At 38.6% G+C, this 22,270-nt stretch overlaps 3 protein-coding genes across 3 annotated transcripts; 1 reads left to right on the top strand and 2 right to left on the bottom strand.

Moving 5' to 3' along the window:
- Positions 1-671: 671 nt before the first annotated feature.
- LOC126372060 (pyridoxal kinase) lies at positions 672-16,846 on the bottom strand. The gene is made up of 5 exons (XM_050017582.1): positions 16,549-16,846; positions 7,241-7,484; positions 6,102-6,368; positions 5,060-5,239; positions 672-3,030 (listed from the first exon to the last, which is right to left on the bottom strand). Exons 1-5 carry the CDS (start codon positions 16,636-16,638, stop codon positions 2,915-2,917), a joined length of 897 nt encoding a protein of 298 aa, XP_049873539.1. The 5' UTR covers positions 16,639-16,846; the 3' UTR covers positions 672-2,914.
- A 356-nt stretch (positions 16,847-17,202) lies between these two features.
- LOC126372052 (biogenesis of lysosome-related organelles complex 1 subunit 1) lies at positions 17,203-18,050 on the bottom strand. Its single transcript, XM_050017570.1, has 3 exons — positions 17,896-18,050; positions 17,653-17,725; positions 17,203-17,479 (listed from the first exon to the last, which is right to left on the bottom strand). Exons 1-3 carry the CDS (start codon positions 17,954-17,956, stop codon positions 17,218-17,220), a joined length of 396 nt encoding a protein of 131 aa, XP_049873527.1. The 5' UTR covers positions 17,957-18,050; the 3' UTR covers positions 17,203-17,217.
- A 2,291-nt stretch (positions 18,051-20,341) lies between these two features.
- On the top strand, positions 20,342-21,938 carry LOC126371788 (uncharacterized). The gene is made up of 2 exons (XM_050017142.1): positions 20,342-20,650; positions 21,311-21,938. Exons 1-2 carry the CDS (start codon positions 20,521-20,523, stop codon positions 21,760-21,762), a joined length of 582 nt encoding a protein of 193 aa, XP_049873099.1. The 5' UTR covers positions 20,342-20,520; the 3' UTR covers positions 21,763-21,938.
- Positions 21,939-22,270: the final 332 nt, after the last annotated feature.

Raw genomic sequence — 22,270 nt, 5'->3', positions numbered from 1 at the left:
TGTTTTTTATTTATTATATTGTAAATATGTTGTTATTTTGTGTTTACTCCAATATACGTTTTGTCTTATAATTTTATTTTGTAATTTGTTCCTATTACGTAATATATACACTGGACTGAAGACCTAGAAGGACGTACGTTGACCAAATTGGAAATGTCCTTAACAGTTTCAGTACGATCTACTCTGAACCGGCGTATGAAAATTATGAATAAGGAGAAGAAGTGAAGAAGAGAAGTGTGTCAGGAAGCAAATGGAATTACATAGTCTCTGCTTACCCCGATGGGAAATAGGATGGGAGTTTATGTATGTATGTGCACACACTGGGCCGGAAAGGATGGCGTCAAAAAGGGGAGGCCTATACCCAGCAGTGGGTACAGGCCGAGTAGATAGATACCTAATATGCAGGGTGTTAAGTGACATCGTAACGAATATTGAGGGGGATGATTCATGTTTTTTTAAATTTATTTTCAAATCTGTACTTTTGCGATGGAAAATTCCACTTGATATTAACTCAGAATAATGAGCTGAATCATCCCTCTTAGTATTCGTTATGATGTCAATAACTTCCTGTAGGTGTATTTTTTATAGAACATACTTATCCATAGTAGAAGTATCTACTTACTCGTAAATTGCAATAAAATGAAGGTACCGAAAAATAATTAAACAAAACATTAACATTACATAACAATATTTATTGCTATTACACCTAATCGTAAAAGTCAACATTATCAAATCCAGCTCACGCTACACGTTGCATGCTATCGACGCGACGTAGACAAGCGATAAATTTCACTGGCTTTGACTACTAGACGTAGTTTTTATGTACCCACAGTCATGGCAATATCGTGTACCCACTTTAGAACCCTGTCGCACTTCATATTTGATATTTAATGAGACTTACGGTTTAATTTGTCAAAAAAGTTAATGTGACATGGTTTCAAAGTGTATACATTTTAGTACTCGTGACCTTTTTTTGACGTGATTTATTGTAGATTTGCCGCAGATGGCATTAACTACTTGGCCGGACAAATGGGAAGCGCTGAAGGCTCTCACCCGGTAATACTTGTGACCGTACGTAGGCAGCATCTACTGCGTCTATTGGTAGGAGCCCGCGTTATTTGTCGCGTCTATGGAAATAGCTTGTACCGTGCCGTGGGGGCTAGGTGATATAAAACTATTTTCAATTTAAAACTTAACACTCGAATCGTGATAGCGCAACGGAAATAATTCCAGTTGGTATCACAGATAAACTAATATGTTATTTGGAAGACATTGTTTGGTCGCACAGAACATACCTAGTAACTAAAGTATACTTTGAAAACAAAGTAATAATTAGCAAATTACATAAATGCGTTTATTAGTAACAGTAGTTATATGGCCACTACTTTATACTATTTATTTTTAAACCCGTAACTAATTTAAATTAAAAGTAGTATAGGTACTTATTTACTAAATAAACATGTATACATAATGACGCCAATTCCTATAGACGCTGTCTGATTAAATTTAAAGTTATACCTGTCGTTTTCTTATTCGCCGAATAGGAAAGGGACGGATGACTGAAAGCTGTTAATTTAAAATGAATGAGTGAACGAATGAATAACCCGGGCGAGTCAAATAGGTATCTCGCTGGTATACAACCCGTTTGGTGTGTGCTGTCAACTTGATACTGTCGGGTTATTGGCCAATGAAAAATTTTTAGACGGTTGTTTTAGATTTCTGCGTAAAATTGACGTGTGTTTAATAAATTGTATGCCTGTCGATTACCCGTCCCTTTCCTTTTCGGTGGATGAGAAGATGATAGGTATAATTTAAAATGAAATTAGACGGTGTGTACTGGAGTCAGTACCAGTCATGTGTTAAAAAGAAAACAACCATAATATACCATGCCAACCACAGTACAGTCATGAGCAATATAATGTACCCACTTTAGGACTCTGTCGCACTAACATATTTGACATTTAGTGAGAATTACAGTTCAATTTGTCAAAAAGTTAATGTGACATGGTACCAAAGTGTATATTAATGGTCGTGACCGTACATGACCTCATCCGCCTATTATATACGATTCAAGCATTGTATGCTGTATATTAATATTTTTAGGAATATATAAATGCACTTATTATTAGAAATTCACCCATACTTAAGATCTCTAAAAAATGACAATATGGCGCAGCGTGTAAACGCAAGTTCGCACATATTTTTTCTTTAAACAACCAGTGCAAAAGCCACCTCTCTAATTATTCCTAATAGTAACTGGTATTATTGTCTATAAATATTGAATAATTTATCATACGATAAGAAACAAGAATCTTATAAATATAGCCAACCATAAAGCGATATTACATCTTTCAATCATCGTCAATCATGACTTACGATTCAAAGAATAATTAACCTTATTATTCTGTACAGTAACATAACAATGACTGATACTTTTTGCTAAAAACACTGTCTTTTTAGCAAACAGAATACCGTCCATTCAAATTATGATCACAGTACTGTAATAATAAGGTTGATTTTTCTGAACTTCGTCGGCACAAAGGAGTTTGACCAAAAGTGATTCAAATGTCCACCACTAACAAAACCTATTTACTGGTATAGACCACTAATATACTGAGTACTAAAAATATGCTGTCAGTAAAAAGTTATGGCTATATAAAAAATAATAATATATTTTAAGTAAAATATTTTGTGCATCACTGTTCCGAATCCACATTCTTCATAATTTCGGGCTTGTTTGGTTTTCCTCGACAAGCACTTTGGTAACCAAGACAAATTATCTCATTAATAGCGGACATTTGGACCAAATTCTATACAACTTTGGTCAATCTCCTTTAAACGGCGCGTGTTTGAAAGATGTATTACCGCTCATACACTATTCACACATAAAGCGTAGATACTACAATACAGTTCTCTAATGTTTTACTTCAACAGCATGTATTTCTATCGTAGGGTTTTCAATAATGTTCTTATTCTGTATCAGTCGAAGCTCTATCAAAGCCGGTGGTATCTTGCCAGTAGGGTGTTTGGCTGAAACAAATACAGATAATAAATAATTACACAACCATAATTTCTCTACAAACCTGTAATGGAGCAGAGTGGAGTTATAGGTAGGTGTTATGTTATGTATGTTATCTCGTGTTTAAAATAGCAGTGGGACATACAATGTAAACGTGAATTACACTTAAAAATGTAGCAAGTGGGTTAATTCCTTCCTTGATTGATTGGTCCCTCACAATACGGGCATATTTCTCATCCAAAATACCTCAGTGTCTCAAGACGAAAGTCTTTGACCAGTGCGTGTTGCCAGTGATGACCTACGGCAGTGAGACGTGGCCGCTTACTATGGGTCTCGTGAGGAGGCTCGGTGTCGCTCAGCGGGCAATGGAGAGAGCTATGCTTGGTATTTCCCTGCTTGATCGAATCAGAAATGAGGAGATCCGCAGGAGAACTAAAGTCACCGACATAGCTCGGAGAATTGCAAAGCTGAAGTGGCAGTGGGCAGGACACATGGCGAGGAGAACCGATGGCCGCTGGGGCGGAAGGGTTCTGGAGTGGCGGCCGCGTGTCGGACGACGCTCAGTGGGTAGGCCCGCTACAAGGTGGACCGACGATCTGGTGAAGGTCGCGGGAAGCCGCTGGATGCGGGCAGCGCAGGACCGATCGTCGTGGAGATCCTTGGGGGAGGCCTATGCCCAGCAGTGGGCGTCGTACGGCTGATGATGATGATGAATACGGGCATATTAAATTGCTTACTGGTAGGTCCACAACTTTGTTTTTGTAAAAAAAAACTGGTCATTTTTTTATATACATTACAAGTAAGTAGTATCATCGTAAGTATATATCTATCTCATGTTTATCATATACCTACCGAAAGTGGCGAATAAAAATTCCTACCCAACACGTGAGTTTATCAATGTACACAGACGTATTATAGTACTGCAATTGTGATATTTATACAATATATTAAGATAAGACTTGTCTAGTTCCAAAAGGCACTTTTATCAACTAAAAATAAATGTATAATCATAAGATGACACATCCAAAAAGTTTAATTTGCAAGTCACTGTAAAAAACTTATATCCCATATTTCCTGTGTAAGTCTCGACTGTTAATATCCAAATTTGAAACAGATAATAAATCGATTCCTCGGCTCTGACCTTCATCTTTTAACCGTATGCTAACTCGGTCACGCATTGTGGTTACAAGGTAACTTTAGCGCTACTAAAGGCATAGAATAAATAATAATATGCACTATTTTTATTGACTGCCGTTGGTATTGGTTTCATACAAGACCAAGGAAAATCATCTATTCTGCCCTCCACTGGGGCAATTCTTATTCGGTGTGTCTTGCCGCGAGGGTGGGCGCCTGTTACTTCAGTAGGCCGGAGTGATATGGTGTCTGACTTCGGATAGGGACCCAGACCTACAGGGTATAACGAAGAACCCTTGCCCAGGGACACGGGTGAAGACCTCAACGGTTGCAGAGGCGGAGATGGGAGCCATCGGTACGGCAATGCAGGACGGAAGGGTCAAGTCACCGGGACTGTAAACTGGAACCTGACAGAGGGCTGTAGTAACTGTCAGTACTATTCAGAGGCGGAGCATAGGAGTCCTAGTACAGCTTTTTAAATAGACTATTCTGGGCGCCATCCCACTCGCGTCAGACAGAGTACTGCGGGGCGGAAGGCAAGAGGGAACCTTCCCTATTCTTCCTTAAAAAAGTAATGCGGAGAATATAATGCTACACCGACAAGAGCGTGGCTCTTAAATTAATGCATCATCATTAATTTAAGAGCCACGCTCTTGTCGGTATAGAATCGACACTCTTCGCCCGTACCAATTCGTTTCGGTCCCGAACTAGATTTACTTCACCTGCCTCCTAATGTCTCATTTTAGTCTAAATTACCATAAGGCCGTAAAGGGTACGTGTTCCTATTTGTGCAGAAAGAAACGTACACGCCACGCATACGCTACGCATTCTAAGTTTTTTTGTTTACTTCCAGCCTAGTATAGAAGAAGGAGTAATGTAAAATCATAATAGATATAAGTATTATACCTCTGGCTTTCTGATAAGTATCCTTGACAATGGCTTGCATGGTAGCTATAGTTTTCTCCAAGGTAAGTTTGATGTCGTTGTTCGTTTTATGGGACCACGCCAGGAATAGCGCCGCGAACAGATCACCCGTGCCGACGTACGTCGCATCCATTTTAGGTATCTCAATTTTGTAGCAGGCCCCTGAAAACAACAGATTTATTTTTAAGATTTCTTATCCGAAGTGGTACACCGGCTTGCTTCTCAATCGGCGAGCACCGGTTCGAATCCCCGAACAGACTTGCACCAATGAGTTACAGTTTTCACTCACGTTAACGGTACATAGTTCATTTGGTAGTTAAGATGAATGTACCTCTGACTACCCCAAATGGGATATAGTTGTGAGCTTATTTTATATTTTGTTATTTCTGAACAACTTGTTACTATACATATAACAACAAACAAGCAGGTAGTTTGAAATTATACAGGTAGTGCAGTGTAGCAACCTAGCAACAATACAAAGAGCTCACAAAGATAAGAACTCCAGTTGTGTTACAACAAAGTACCAGATAAGAATCCAATTTGATAAGAGATAATTGAATGAATAAATAGGTATTGCGGTACGAACATGAATTGTATAAATCCTGATTTAAATTAATATGAATTCAGCTGTAGTTGAAGAGGAGGCATGTGGCTTGTTTCAAACAGAATGTCTAGTTTACAACAATTAGTGACTATATTGCAATATAGATAATGTTTGTTGAAGAAGCTATAATGCATGGTACAAGTGAATCAGGTGAAAGTAGGGCGATTAATTCTGTGTATGTAGCATTAGGTACTTTGATACAATAATATACATACATACATAAACTCACGCGTATTTCCCACGGGGGTATGCAGAGACTATGGAATTCCATTTGCTTCGATCCTGACATACTTCTCTTGCTTCCTCCACATTCATCAATCGTTTCATACACGCACGCTGGTTCGTAATAGATCTTACTGAACCTTTTCTAAGGACATCAACGATTTGGTTGATATACATAGTAAAATGTAGGTGTCTTACCTTTTGTACTAGCAATACCAATCATATTTTGACCATCTCCTAATTCGGTGCTGGATAGAACAACAGTCTTGATTCCTTTCTGATGTAGGGCCTGAATGACTTTCAGGGCTCCCTCCATGTCCTTCATAGACATGCCTGTTATCAGTTCTGCTTCATACTGGTTTGGTGTGAGGATATCAGCCAAGGGAATCACTTCATCTCTGTACACTGGGAGTATTTCTTTTGGGACGTACATCTGTCCGTTATCTCCCATTACCGGATCACATACTGCCAAAAAAAATCATGGTGATTCAATACACAGTAAAAAGATGCTGGCTGCTTTTGAATTAGGATGAAATGGAGACTTCATTTCTTCAAAACTGATTTGCAGGAATCTGTCTAAAGTCATAGAATATAACGTATAATACTATTAGAGTTTCAGTTTCATCATAATCTTGCGTCATTCAAATTAAATGATAATGAACAGTAGTATAACATAATTTAATTTAATTACCAGTGACAGAATATTAGTATTTTAATAAATACATATGTATAATAAAATAAAATTATATCTTTACAGACAATAAACTAACTTAATATGAGATAAGTGCTATTGCAAGATAAGACAAGTGTTTAATGTTATAATTATAATAAACAAGGAAGATGACGGTATAGTAATTGAGTATTAGAACAGTTGTTAAAGTGATAAGGTAGACATGAATTGTTTTCTTGTAAGACTTCTCTATAGAGCCATCTATTATTAATATAAACCATTCTTTTCATTATCTACTTATGTTTTGGGAATATTCCTGTAGAAATGAAATAGTTATTGATGGCAATCACTCAATAGCAATAACATCCATTCAAAGTGAAAAAGAGAATATATTGTGTAATGCATGATGTAAGATCACCACATGGCTATATTTTAAATAGGTTTTTATGCTATATATTCATTGCAATCAAGTGCATGTTATGATGTTGGTCTCCATTGCTACTTACTGATATAAGTAAGTAGTTGTTACATTAATCATGTCAGGGGTCTTTGGCGGCTCAATGGTAAGCCCCACCCCAATAGTGACACCAGGGTTGATGGGGTTGGTAATCCACCTAACAACCGACACAATAGAAGAAGAAGAAGTAACAGTTGTAAAAAGTCTTACCATAAATCAGTTTTGGGTTTTTTTCTTTTAATTTTTTGATGATTCCTGCAATTTGTTTCAAAGAGTCGGGAGATGTGGAGTATCCTGTCAGGAAGTGGGTGTAGTAGTCAATGTCATTAAGGGCAAGTCCTTCCATTAGATCTGCCATGTCCTTTTGCGCCAAAACGGTCCCTTTTACATTCTTATAGCCAGTGTGGTTTGAAAATTGCACAGTGTCTATTGAATCCACTTCAAATCCTAGAATCTGAAGTACAAAGTCTTATTAAAATAAAACCATGAAAAATTAGGTAGGTATACCTTCAAATGAGCCAGTAAGAGGTACATCAACTTGCAAGATGAACTGAGTACCCACACTTCACTAAGCTTTCTGTTAGGCCATTGTGATAGACAGGTGGTGAGCTATATTGCCATCTATAATGGCCAACTGTGATTGTAAAAATAAATTAAATTATGAACCAAAATGGCTCCAATCATGATAATTAAACAGTACCTAAATTACAGTGGAATGTAAGTATGTTCAGTTTTCTCCGAATAGTTATAAACAGTAGTTAATTATTAAATTAGGCTATGAAATTAACACCCAGGTCATTCAAAAATTTTCATGGATATCACATCCAATGAACCTAGCAAAAATGACATAGGAACAAATTAAGGTGATGTGTTTCAGTCAGCTAGGTAACGCTGCGTCAGTAGATGGCGTTACTTCTGCAGTTTTCGTATTTTTTTCCATTTATTCGTTTAGTGTTGAGTTCTGACCCAGTGAAATGTTAGGTGGCGAAATCTTACATACATTATCTTTAAGTTAAGCTACAATTTTGAAGTATTTACTGAAGATATCATATTGAAACATTGCATCAAAAGTTGGTGTCATTTCAATTTGTGTACAAACACGAAGCTGTCACACACACATGCGAACTAGGTTAGCTATTAAAAGAGATGCATAATTTGAAGTCTACTTCTAACTTCTAAATGGCGCATTTGGTAAAGCAGTAGCCGCCATTCTTAAGGTTCACGGTTCAAACCCAACTGCATGTTTTAATTGTTTTTACTTTTTGTATTTTTTTTTTACAATTGAATTTGGCGAACCCGTCTATTTGTTACGGAATTTTCAAAAAGTATCACTTTTACCAATAATATTATAATTAAGTATACAATAATTTACTTTGCACTAAAGTACCTTCAGTAATTTCCGTATTTTTTATTTTGTAAAATTCTAATAGGCATTAATCGCATCAGTGAACATGCGGCTAACTAAAAAACTACTGAACGGATTTTCATACGGTTTTCACCAATGAGTAGAGTGATTCATGGGCGTGCTTTAGGGTTTATAATTTATACAAGTATTTTTTTGTATAAAATGGTTCAAAAATGATGATGAATGTCAAACATAATTATCGTTACAAATATAGCCGACTTGGAGCTTTCGGCGAAAACGCTGCCTGAGCCCATTGAGATATAACAAAACAACGTATGGTTGAATTGTTCCTTTTTTGTAGGTATACCGAAAAGTCCACAATATGTCATAATAATTATATTGTGTATAAAGAATTGTGTATATGTATTGTACGATTTTACAAATAACGATCACAGTACAGTAATAATAAGGTAGATTTTTCCTAAATTGCGTAGGTTCAAACTTTGTCGCATCGCGTTTGAAAGATGTAATAGCGCTTCAGGACGTCCCGCAAGCACGGCGCTGATGTCGCAGTATCCGCATATAATTATTATGACTTGTCATTTAGTTCCAATAAAATCCGCGGGACTTCATACGTATGTCAGTGACAGCTGGTGATAGCATGCGGGACACTTAGCACCTAATCGAATTCTATGTTGTTTTCGCGCCCAGTCCAGACGACTCACAGCGCATTTCTGGACATATATTTACGCGTGGTGTTTATTGTTAGGTTAGTTAGTTCAGGTTAGGACGTCTTTTTATAACGAGGACGTTAAAAAAAGACGAGGCTGGGACGTATTGAAGTAGTATTTCCATATATACGCGGCCTGAAATGGGCTGTTTCGGGGACCTGAACTGGTTGCTGTCGAACTTATTATCACGTTTTCTTGATTAAAATTCATAAATAAGTCAAATAGAAAAAAGAAAAAAGATTTTATTTAGTTTTAGATCTGTCATGATGTCTGTGATGTTTGTTTATTACCTATACATAAGAATTTCAAAATTTATCTTATTTTTTTTCCCAAAGGGCAAGGCAAAGGGAACTATAAACATAAAGCCATGTCTTGTGTTTTTTTTTCTTGATGATGATTAATGAAATGATGAAACCTAAGCCCCCACCCTCGGAGCAGACTCCTACTCCGAACCCCAAACGAAGTAAGCGGCTTGTTGGCGCAAAGCGAAAATAGATAGGTACACTTTGTTTATTGAATATTCCGATTTAATAATACTATCGGGAATGTTTTCCGACTAATGTGATCATTAACCACAAAACACCACTTCGTATTGATTATTTAGATTATTCAATGAAGAAAGCAACCTTCCCGTTCCCGGTCCCACTAAAAAGTCCGCGGCATCTTTTTCTTTTATTCTCTTGAATATAAATAAATCTGTATGTTGGATGGAAAAACAATTAATTATAATTTTTTTTTTTTTTTTTGTTTTGGTTTTCCCCGAAGGGTAAGGCAAAGGGAACTATGCCCATACAGCCATGTCTGACGTATTTTTTTTCTTCATGATTAATGAAATGATGAAAGGTGATGATGATGAAACCTAAGCCCCCACCCTCGGAGTAGACTCCTACTCCGAACCCCAAACGAATTAACTCAAAAGTCCGCATAAACTTTTGAGTTATGAAGCGGCTTCCCAGCACGAAGCGAAAATAGGCAGATACACTTTGTTTATTGAATACTCCAATATAATAACACTCGCGAATGTCTTCCGACTAACTTAATGCGATCATTAACCACAAAACACCACTTCGTATTAATTATTTAGATTACACAATGAAGAAAGCAACTGTCCCGTTCCCGTTTCCCGCCGAAAAGCCCAATTAATTATAAATGACTACTATTTAGGCCGGCAAATGCAACAACTTCTTTTTTGATTTGGTTTTCCCCGAAGGGTAAGGCAAAGGGAACTATGCCCATACAGCCATTTCATTTTATGTATTGATTTTTTATTATAATATATGTCCTCTTTTAAAACACGGTATTTAACCATTATTTAAAAATGTTTAAATAAGATACGTTATTACAAAAATATTTTTCCAATATTCCTTTTCTCAGATTGTAGTATTTTTAGTTTTTTATTTATATTTATTCTCTTCATACAAAATCTCTTTATAAATTGTCACTGACATTCTATTACACTTGTCAAGTAGTCAAAGCCTTTAGAAAAAAAAAACTATCACGCACACAAACTAACATTGACACCTCTACACGCTCAGCAAATACACTGTAATCTGCACCACTACAAATGTAGAATTGATCAAAATTGAGGGTCTGAAATATGGTACTTCTCGTATTCGGACCCTAAATTTTTGTTAGTTTGCGAAAATAATACACCAAAATATTACTATTTATCGGTTTTATAACAATATTCCTCTATCCGTTTTCCTGTAGCACTGCATCAACTTTTGTATGGAAAACGAATCACCTTAATATTTAGATGTTTATAGTGAGTGACACCCCTTTGGACCGTCCCCTCAGGGCGACCAGAGGCACCCTGCCCTGTCGTTTTCGCCAATAGTTATTTCCGCCGCGCATATCCTTTATTTTATAATTATGTCATGTCAGTGTGTGTAAACTCTTAGATAACATTTGCTCTACTTTATGGTTTGTTTCACCAGAACCTTAACAATTATCTTTTGTCTATGCGCTGTGCGCGGCCATATATTTTGTCTGTGCTCTATCTCTCTCTCTGTGGTATTGTTTTTTATTGTTTTTTATATATCGGATGCGTGTGCGCGAATTGTATTAATTAATAAATAGTGTCTCACAGATTGGACTTTTAACTACTGAACCCAAATAGACTAAAGTGGACGCCCAACGTATTTGTGATGTTTGTGCTGTGAAGTTTCGCGGAATAATCGTGTTGTGTATCTTTTTGTGCATAGCGGACATAACCGTACACGTTCTGTGTTTTGTAATTTCATAGTTTTCTCGACATCACGGACAATCTGGAACAATCTGTGTAGATTATTATATTTTTCGTGCTTGGTGCGTAATTTTACGTGACAATTTTTGTTTCTCACACGGACATTATCATATTTTTTTGTCGAGCACATGGCGCCGCGGAAACAAAAACGCGTTTCGACCAGCGCGCCCGACGTTGACGAGGTCCGTGAAAATTTGTCACCGACACCATCCGATGGAGAGCAGCATATAACCATGACGCAGGACGCGCTCAATCACCTTCTAACAACATTGCAACACACGCAAGCTGAATTCTGTCAACAGCTTATTAGAGAAATGAGGACCTCCACGCCAACTGGAGCGGCCACTACAGTGCCTGTCGCCGCGGAAAATTGTGGCAATTTTACAAGATGTACCGCCAGGTATAGTGGCAAGGATGATGAGTCGCTAGAAAACTTCATTGATGCCATCGAGACTTATAAAGATTGCTTAAACATTTCTGAACGAAATGCTCTACGTGGTCTGTCTATGCTGCTATCACATGACGCAGCTGAATGGTGGCAGGGCGTTAAAAGCGATACGTCATCATGGAAGGACGCTATCCAGCGCTTGCGATCAGCATTCGGAGAGAGGCGCCCTCCTCACAGAATTTATACGGCTATATTTACGCTTTGTCAAGGCAATGAAAATACGGATCGCTTTGTGGCCAAGGTACGAGCTCTATTTGCAAAACTACCAGACGGAGACCTACCAGAACGAGTACAAATTGATATGACGTTTGGATTGCTGGACCGTAGAATAAAGAAGAGAGTAGATCGAGATTGCATCACTTCATTCGACGAGTTACTTCAGAAGGCAAGGAGTATAGAAGACGCCCTTCAAGAGCCAGGTCCAGTGCAGCAGACGCAGGGGCGCGCGCAGCCAACCCCTGGCTCGGCGCCACCCCGCACCAAGCCGGCTGTCTCGTCGACTACTCTTCCGGTTCGCGGCCGTCAGCCTGCGCCGCCGCCAGCTTCTACGCAGATGGGCGCGGCAGCGCCTGCTCCGCCGGCGCTGAGCGCTGTCGTGGGCACTTCCCAACCGCCCCCGTTGCTGTCGTCAGGGTCAGGTACCATCAACGGGGAACAAGGTACAAAACGTATATTTTGTTTTTATTGCAAAAAGAGTGGTCACCTTAAAGTGGACTGTCAAAAGTTAAAGTTAAAAGTAAAAAGTGATTCAGAGTGCAATGCTAATGACACTAATGCTAATATTAGTCATGGTGAAAATATGTTTTATTCTATAGGTACTAATAAGATTGCACGTCGGCCCTTGTTAAATATTGAAGTTTTGGGTGAAAAAGGCACGGCTTTAGTGGATACTGGTGCAAAGGGTTGTGTGGCGGGGCATTCGCTGTATTCGCTTCTCCAGTCGAGAGGTCATTCTCTACATCCTACCACGCGTACAATTAAATTAGCTGATGGGAATACCCGGGTAATGGAAGTGTTGATAGCCGAGGTTGATGTGAAGCTTTCACATAAAGTCATACATACTGAATTCATGATTTTACCCGACTCGCGCCATAACGAAACGTTATTAGGTATCGACTTTTTGACAAACGCCGGTCTTATGTTTGACTTTGCTAAATCTATATGGTGCTTTAGTACTAACAAAAATAAAAAGTTTGCAATTTGTTTTGAACCCGCCGTCAGCGATACTAACAAACATAATATGAGTGAGTGTGCAGTTAAGCATGATGTGCTTTCCCAACTGCTTGCTGATTTTGCGGATATTTTTAAGGAGACTGGTCCTCCAACGCAGTTTGCTGAGCATCGGATTGATACTGGAGACCACCCGCCGATCGCAGTGCCGCCTTATCGCCTCACACCTGCCCGAAAGAAGATCATGGAGCAGGAGTTGGAGAGGATGCTGGCTGAGGATGTGATCGAGGAATGTGAGTCGGCATGGTCAGCACCTGCACTGCTTGTACCAAAGAGCAATGGAACTTTCAGATTCTGCGTAGACTACCGTAAGTTAAACGCCATTACTAAATCTGACGCCTATCCAATGCCTGTTATCGAAGAGCTGTTACAGGGAACGAAGAGTGGCTGTGTTATGAGCACACTGGATTTAAGATCTGGTTATTGGCAAGTGCCCGTGGTCGACAAAGACAAAACAGCCTTTACAACACCTTTTGGGACATTCCGCTTTAAATGCATGCCATTCGGATTGAAAACAGCACCGGCAACATTCCAAAGACTGATAGATAGGCTGCGTTCCTGCTCAACTTTGAAAGACATAACAATTTTATGTTATCTTGATGATATATGTATTATATCAGAGAATTACCAGAAGCACATCGAAGACTTACGTGCCGTATTCGAGCGTCTTCGTTTCTTCGGGCTACGTGCTAATCGGGAGAAATGTGTGTTTGCTCGGGATTCAGTCAAGTACCTTGGGCATATAATTACTTCGCAAGGAATCTCGCCTGACTCTGAAAAGATACAGGCTGTTATAGAAATGAAGAAGCCCACGTCATTGAAACATCTTAAAACATTTCTGCAGACATGTTCGTGGTTTAGGAAATTCATATCTGGTTTTTCCCAAATTGCAGAGCCCCTGACTAGGCTAACCAGGAAGAATCACCCGTGGCAGTGGACAGACGAGCAGCAACGTGCTTTCGAGGAGCTGAAAAGGAAGCTTACCTCCGCGCCGATCTTGGTTCAAGCAGACTACTCGAAGCCCTTCATTCTGCGAACAGACGCGAGTAACTACGCGCTCGGCGCCGTCCTGCTGCAAGGCGAGGATAAGAATGAGAGGCCTATTGAGTATGCGAGCCGGCTCCTCACGCCTGCAGAACGAAATTATTCCACCACGGAAAAAGAAGCCTTAGCTGTCGTCTGGGCTGTGAAGCGATTCCGCGGGTACATTGAAGGTCATCCCGTCATCGTGGGCACCGACCACCAGCCGCTGAAATGGCTGCTGACGTTAAAGTCGCCGTCCGGCCGTCTTGTCCGATGGGCGCTTAGACTTCAAGCCTTCGACCTGCGCATCGAGTATACTCCTGGAAAAGTCAACGTCGTCGCCGACACTCTCAGTCGCCCGAACTGCGACGAGGACACATCTGCTACCTGTGGCATTTGCTCCGTCATCATCGACTTGCCTACGCGGAGTCCTTCGGAGTTGCGACGTGGACAGCTGGCTGACCTGGATTTGAAAAAGATTATAGAAGACCTAGAAAGTAATGATGATATTAATGTGCGCCGCTGGACAGGACGCGGCTATCTTATGGAGCAGGGAGTGCTGTACCGTTATAATGCAGACTCGGACAGCGAAGAACCGCAACTGGTGGTACCGGTAGATCTTCGTGAAGAAGTACTGAAGGAGTGTCACGACACCCCTCTCGCCGGCCATCCTGGCATTGAAAGAACGTATCAACGGATTGCTCAACGGTTTTATTTCCCTGGCATGAGACGCGCCATTATTGAATATATCAAAACATGTACGACATGTCAACGTTATAAGGCAAGTAATGAGAAACCACCTGGCTTACTACAGACGCCCGTGCTGAACCAACGAAACGAAGTTTTGGCCATCGACCTCTTCGGTCCGCTGCCGCCTGGTGATGAGGGGCAGCGATGGATACTTCTAGTTGAGGATACAGCTACGAGGTGGGTAGAATTATATGCTTTACGCGACGCTACAGCGGAGGCTTGTGCTCATGTACTAATCGAGGAGTATTTTCTACGATTCGGCCTTCCACGCCGTATAATCTCTGACAATGGAGTACAGTTTATTTCTGGTGTCATGAAACAAGTTATGATGGTGCTAGACATAAAGCAGGAGTTATTGCCACTGTTTCACCCTGAGGCAAACCCAGCTGAAAGAAAAAACAGGGATTTGAAGGTACAGTTATCTCAGTTGGTTGGTACCGATCACTGCTCGTGGCCCCGTCATCTCGCATCAGTAAGATTTGCGATGAATTCGTCTAGATGCCAAACTACAGGAGTGACACCTGCTTACCTAGTATTCGCTAGAGAGTTACGTTCTCCACTGGAAGTTAGTACAGATCCAAGAGCGATACTAGAAAAAGGAAATTTTATTCCACAAATTACGCCTTATCTTAAGGATTTTATTAATTCATTGTCTTCAATACGTGACAGGGTGGAATCTCAACAGGACAAGAGAAAGGACTATGCTGATCGGTCACGTCGAGTCGGAGAGGAGTTCAAGGTTGGAGATCGTGTGCTGCTCAACACTCACCTGCTCAGCAATGCGGCTAAGACCGTAAGCTCGAAGTTTATTCCTCGGAGAGATGGTCCGTACATAGTGACTAGTAAGGTGAGCCCTACAACTTACCTTATTGCTCCGCTCGACGATCCAGGCAAGAATTTGGGAAAGTACCATGCTAAACAGCTGACACGGTATTTAGGACGCGACGATAGTACGCCGCCATGCCCTTTAAATCCTAAACGCAATCGCGGTCGCCCTCAGCGTCAACCTGTAGAGCCTTTAGATCACATTTTAGATCCTGTTGTTACAGTCGTTAGTGGGGATGTGCAGAGTGACCCTTCATCACCTCGGGACGTGCCAGTCCATGAACGGAGACGTACTCATGAACTGGGGGGGGGGAATATAGTGAGTGACACCCCTTTGGACCGTCCCCTCAGGGCGACCAGAGGCACCCTGCCCTGTCGTTTTCGCCAATAGTTATTTCCGCCGCGCATATCCTTTATTTTATAATTATGTCATGTCAGTGTGTGTAAACTCTTAGATAACATTTGCTCTACTTTATGGTTTGTTTCACCAGAACCTTAACAATTATCTTTTGTCTATGCGCTGTGCGCGGCCATATATTTTGTCTGTGCTCTATCTCTCTCTCTGTGGTATTGTTTTTTATTGTTTTTTATATATCGGATGCGTGTGCGCGAATTGTATTAATTAATAAATAGTGTCTCACAGATTGGACTTTTAACTACTGAACCCAAATAGACTAAATGTTATTATTATATTATTATTATTATATTGAATAAAAATCTTATCTTATAATCTTATACCTGGCATGTCTAACTAAAACCATTGTTCTACATGCATTTTGTTTTAAAATAAAAGACCGCCAATATTTCTCGCTATTATCGCTACCTATGCAAATTGAAGTCAAGGAGACTACAATGAGACATGCCACAAAAACTCTTTCAATAATGACTAATAGCAAAATTAATATCACTTTAAAAACTTACCTGAAGTGGAAACACAGCACTTTTATTACCCACGTATCCGTGGACAACGTGGCTTTGAATCGAGAGAACTCTTGGGGAATCTGAAGCCATGTTATTTCTCGTTATCAACTTCTAATATCAATAAACCGATCTAAATTAAAATTAATATTGCAGGGCATTAAATGCAGAAAACCGTCCAACCCTCTGCGCAGTAAAAAAGGCACTGGTAATGCACACACACTGCTGAATGAGCTATAAATAATTTTGCTGATAAGAAAAGTATTCCCTCTCAATCACAACTATTGTAATAAAGTCAGCTGTCTGCGAAAATTTGCCTGAAATATTTTGACATTGACATGACAGTTGTTTTTTTTATTGAAACGGTAATGGCAAAAAACCTTATCGTGTACAGCCATGTTTAACGTTGTGCTTAACATTTCAATTTTAAGGTTGTTAATATATTCTATGTATTCTAAAGGTTGTTGCGACCTTATATAAACTTTTACCGTGATACGATAAGCTTTGATAAATATGTAAACAATACTCTAGAACACGGGCGGGTAAGAACAGAAAAAACTAGCCTGCTAATCAAAAACTTGCCCACAGTATGGATACCCTTGTTCTTTAAGTAGGTATATTCCAGGTAACCAACAGGTAACACAATAAAAAAACATCTAGAGTATAATTATTTTATTGTTGACTACTACTACTAGCTGCAGGTTTTTCTTGTGTAGTTTCATATGCTCTTTCTAAGGTACCTGTTATGATCTTCATGTCATTTTCAATGCTCCGGGCCCAATTTTCTACATCTCCAATCTCCTTCAGTGCACTACTAAAGTTTTCAACTAAAGCAAGCCATTGCTGTGTTTGTTTGGCGAAGTTGATAGCGCCTTGGTGAAGTAACTTCGCTTCTGCATCCAATTTTTTTTGGTTCAAGTAAGCTTGTGCGACCCTAAGATAAAATACATTATTTAGAATAGGTATGTGGATACTGCTAATAGGTCAATTTTGGTGAGGTTTATTAATATTGACTAGCAGATAAAAGTATTCCAGACTTTGTGACTTTTAACAATTGTATACATATATTTTATTAATTGTTACATACATTTTGTTTCTGTTACTCACCCCACATTTAGATGGTCTACAAGAGCTTGCGTGAGATCATTGGCGGCAACAATACATTCTTTGCGTTTTTGTTCTGGAAAGAGAAGTTCAAAATCATAAAATGTATTTCAGGCAGTGTTAGTGGTAATGGCCAATGTCCTTTTAAATTCTAAATCCCATGGTTTAACTATTGTGTTTGGAAATCTGGGCCTTACATATGAGGTTAAATACTATACCAAATACAACACATATGAAACGTAGTACCTTGAACTACTCTTTTTGCAGCTTGTTTTGTCTGGTGTTCCTTAATAAGAGACGACAACATTTTATAAGGTTTTATTTATTTTGATATTTTTTGCAAGCAGACATCACAATTTGCAGTTTGACGTTTCCATTTTTTTATTTGCTCGATGAAAGGCAATACACCATACAGCCTTATGCGATGTGCATAGTAAAATAATAACGATTAAACAAACAATAAAAATCACTTATTAACTGTGTATGAAAAGGTGCATTTATACAAAACTATGTCTAGACAACTTCATGATTTGGCACCGCTATTTAACTTTCGGTCTTCACGGTGACAGTAGGTATAATCTATCTAGCTCAAAGACCTTGTATAGAATAGACGGAGCATATTTAAGACGAAAGAAAAACATAGGTTTTGTCTTTCGCACTCATGTGAGCCGTCATAAGTTAAAAAGAGATAAATATACTATCGTCGTAACGTCTTTTGTACTCGTGTAGCGGGTTTGTTATAGAAACGTACCTATAGTATATGTTTTTGTATCAGAACCACTAGTGCCGTTCCATGTCTTTATCGACATTATTATTGGCTAAATATTTCATGTTAGTCCAAGATCTAAAAAAATATACATTACAAATTGAATGATTAATTAAATACAGAAATAACGACCTAGTATCCATACCTGGGTGGGTAGAACCACAAGTAAATTAGTTAAAACGATACCTATTTGTACCCTGATAGAAAGATACCTAAGAAGAACCGTACGTTGTGGTGACAGATTCAGAACCACTTATTCAACGTAATTATCATGGACAAACTTGTTAAAGGTCAATTTATCATTTTTGAATCTATGTCATTTCGCAAGGTGTTATGGCCGAGGAGGTCGAGGACGGTCCATCTAGTCCACATATACTATAGTATCATTTTAATACGACATTGCGGCCACCCTTTGGTTGCTATAAATCACATACCTACCCTTTTATAAAAATTAAATACACGTTTTTCATTGACTTGACCGGAAATCGAATCGGCTCTCGATACAAGAAGTAGACGACCTTCTAGTATATTTCGGGGATTATCTCAATGCGATTAAAGAATAAAAGCAAATACTTCTTTATAAGATTTTTATTCAATATAGTTAGAATACAATGACTACGAAGCACTGAACAATTCGGACTTTTGGTGATAAAAAAAATATTTCCTCTTGTTCACTTTCTTTAGAAGTTTATAGTGTCGGCTCTGGTCGTTATAACTTTACCTGCAAGAATGGCACATATTAACGTGGAGCACACAAATACACAAGCATTGCATGTTTACACATTGCACATAGAAGGAATAATCACAGGTAATTACAAAAATAGTTATTCATACTAATTATTTATAGAAGGAATAATCACAGGTAATTACCAAAATAGTTATTCATACTAATTATTTTGTGCAATAGAGAATATTTGTATTGTATTGAATTATTTTTTCCATGCTAATGTAGAATACAAAAACGAAATAGCTGCAAATTTATCTATAAACTTATAACTAAACTTAAACTCACCTTATGTGAGATATGTGAGTGAATATTGTTGGTACTGCATCTCTATGTAATATTTTTGTTTGGTATCCTGCTCGATAGAAAGCAAGATACATCGAAATGTAATTAGCACAGGCTTAAATAAGGAGAAGGCGTCCTTCAGAAGAGAGAATTATCTCGTTTCATGGTCTGAATCTAATTGTTTCTTAATTTCTTGTTTCGTAAATTAGGATATTTAGGAAATCTGGAAAATACAATATCTTTATGTAATCTTCATCCAAATCGGAAACAGGTCGAAAAATAAATTAAACGTGAATAGAATAACGCAACATGCAGATGTTACATTCAAACATAATATTATGTTATCGATATCAAAGGACAACACTACTTATAATACTTTGGGTACATGATCTGTCAAAGCTGATTAACGTAAAATGTGAAATCAATTATTTGTACAAATGTGACGGCTTTGCTGAAAATATGCGTCTGCATCGTGTTTAGGGCTCAATAAACTTTACAAAAACCAGACCAGGTAATGTATTTCTTGCACACAAACATGTATTATGTGGTCGATAACTTACCCATGGTGAGACATTGTTTGATCGTTCTCCATTATAACACCCATTCTACTCTCACAACCAATAGCTACGCAAGCCATGGTTCATAATGAATAACTATTTCACAGATTGTTTATATAAAAAGTTAAAATAATGTCCCAAAACACCAAAAAACTAACGGCAGGTTTGGTATCCAGCTGACTACCACAACATCTCAAAACGGTAAACACTGACGTTCTAGACAGCGGTGTTTGTCTATGTTTGTTTCTTTTTTCCACAGAGATTGTTGCCATAGGGAAGAAAGAGAGCTGTGATAGTTTGATCGTCACTCTAAAATATTATCCGTCTATTCTATACAAGGTCTTTGATCTAGCTCGTCTGAGGTCGGACGTTTCAAAACGTCCGCGGACGCGACTGATAACGAGCGTGGTCTTTCGGACTCGTTCAGACCTCAAACATTATCCGTATCCGTAGAAGTAATCAGTGCAATATTATATTACATTCTCTTTGTGTTTTGAGTATAATTATACCTTGGGTACGTACGATTTCGCTCGATTGCGATGGAAGAAAAGCTAATTGAATGTGTTTGTGGCTACGAGTGCCTTTATAATGTTAAATCGCGTAAATACAAAGACACTGCACTGAGGCAAGAGGCTTGGCAAGAAATAGCTGCTGAATTAAATAGCACAGGTTTGTTACAGTTTTTAAATTTAATACCATTTTTGCTAGGGAACTAACGGCAAATAACAATATTGCCAGGATCGTGTTACTTTACTTTATATCCTTTAACCATGAGCCAATCAAGAACGTAAGGGATTTATATCTGTTAACGATTATGCTCCGCCGCTCTACACGTGTTTTCGCACTACCTACTCTGCCTGATTCTTAAGAACACTTAGACTTAGACTTAGATGTTATGTTATGTTAGAATTGTAGAACAATTTGTATGGTAGGTTTACTCGTTATTCGTTATCCAATATTTCTAAGTAATTTTCTACTATCTGTCATTTACACGCGAAACCGCGATTGTTTCACCGCGTGAACGCGTAATGTAGAGCCGTTACGCATATTTTTCACGAATTCGCGCCTTTTCTTCGATTTTTTGTCAGTTTTTATTTCGCAAGAGGGACGCGCGAACTTTACTGTGAAAACTTCTGTAGATCTCTGTCTCTAGGACGACGTCGCGCTACGTTGCGCTGATGCCAGGTCACATCGCTGTATAACCTTGGTACCTATCTAACTACCCAGGTATTTTTTTTAAATCCATCTGTGATAAAAATAAGTTTTCAGAGTTCAGTAGAATAGAATCATCATATTTATTTTTGTTTCCATTTCTTTTTTATTTTTCAGCTTCAGAATGTAAGACCAAATGGAACCTGCTACGTAATGCGTACCTGCACGCTCTATCCAGAAGGAAAATTGCGGCTAGCCATGGAATGAAGAACTTAAAAAAATGGAAGTTCGAAGATGAAATGCGTTTTCTATTGCCATTCATGGCAAACAGAGATACGATTTCGGAATCGAATGGAGATTTTTTAAATGAAAATAGAGAATATTCAAACGAAAATATTGAAGTTGAAGAGTCAAAAAATAATGCCAATAATTATCACAAAGAGAAGCTGGAACAGATAAAAACTCGAAGTACAGGGAAAAGTGAAAAAAATGATATTGATTTATTTTTTGACTGCATGTCTGAAACAGTAAAAAAGCTCCCTAAAATGGAGCAAATCAAATTAAAATTCGATATAATGAAGCTGGTGCATGAAGCTGAACTTAAATGTTTAGAAAGTGTCCACAACTAACCCTACCACCACAAAACCCAGGTAGGTTTACCAACGTAAAGGAAAAAATCCGAAATCGTTAATTTGTTGTGCCATCACTAGAAAATAATAATAATGTTATTGCCATTAAAATCAGAGTTCCTGCTTTTACTGTCAAATCGGCAGTATTATTTAGCCACCTTTGTAATATGAATGTATGAAACTGTAATTTAAATATATCTAATTTTCAATCAGACTAAGTTTTAAATTTTAATTGATTTCCATCCGTCCTAAATCCACTTAGTTCGAACTACCTGCTCATGACAAGTGCATATTACATACATGTTTTAGTTAAATTGTGGGTCCAAACACAAAGTGCATCACCAGTACAGCCATCGCCAAGTCCAAAAGTCCGACCTCTATTATCGCAATGCAATGCTCGAAGAGTTCAGAAACGTCCGAAGACGGCGTCCGAGTTCTTATCAGTCAAATCCGTCAGGCGTCAGATCCGACTTAGAGACGCATCCGAACTATCTGGCTGAAATAGAAT

The sequence above is a fragment of the Pectinophora gossypiella genome, chromosome 13 (genome assembly GCF_024362695.1).
Source record: "Pectinophora gossypiella chromosome 13, ilPecGoss1.1, whole genome shotgun sequence".
Taxonomy (NCBI): Eukaryota; Metazoa; Arthropoda; class Insecta; order Lepidoptera; family Gelechiidae; genus Pectinophora; species Pectinophora gossypiella.
This window is presented reverse-complemented; position numbering and strand designations above follow the sequence as displayed.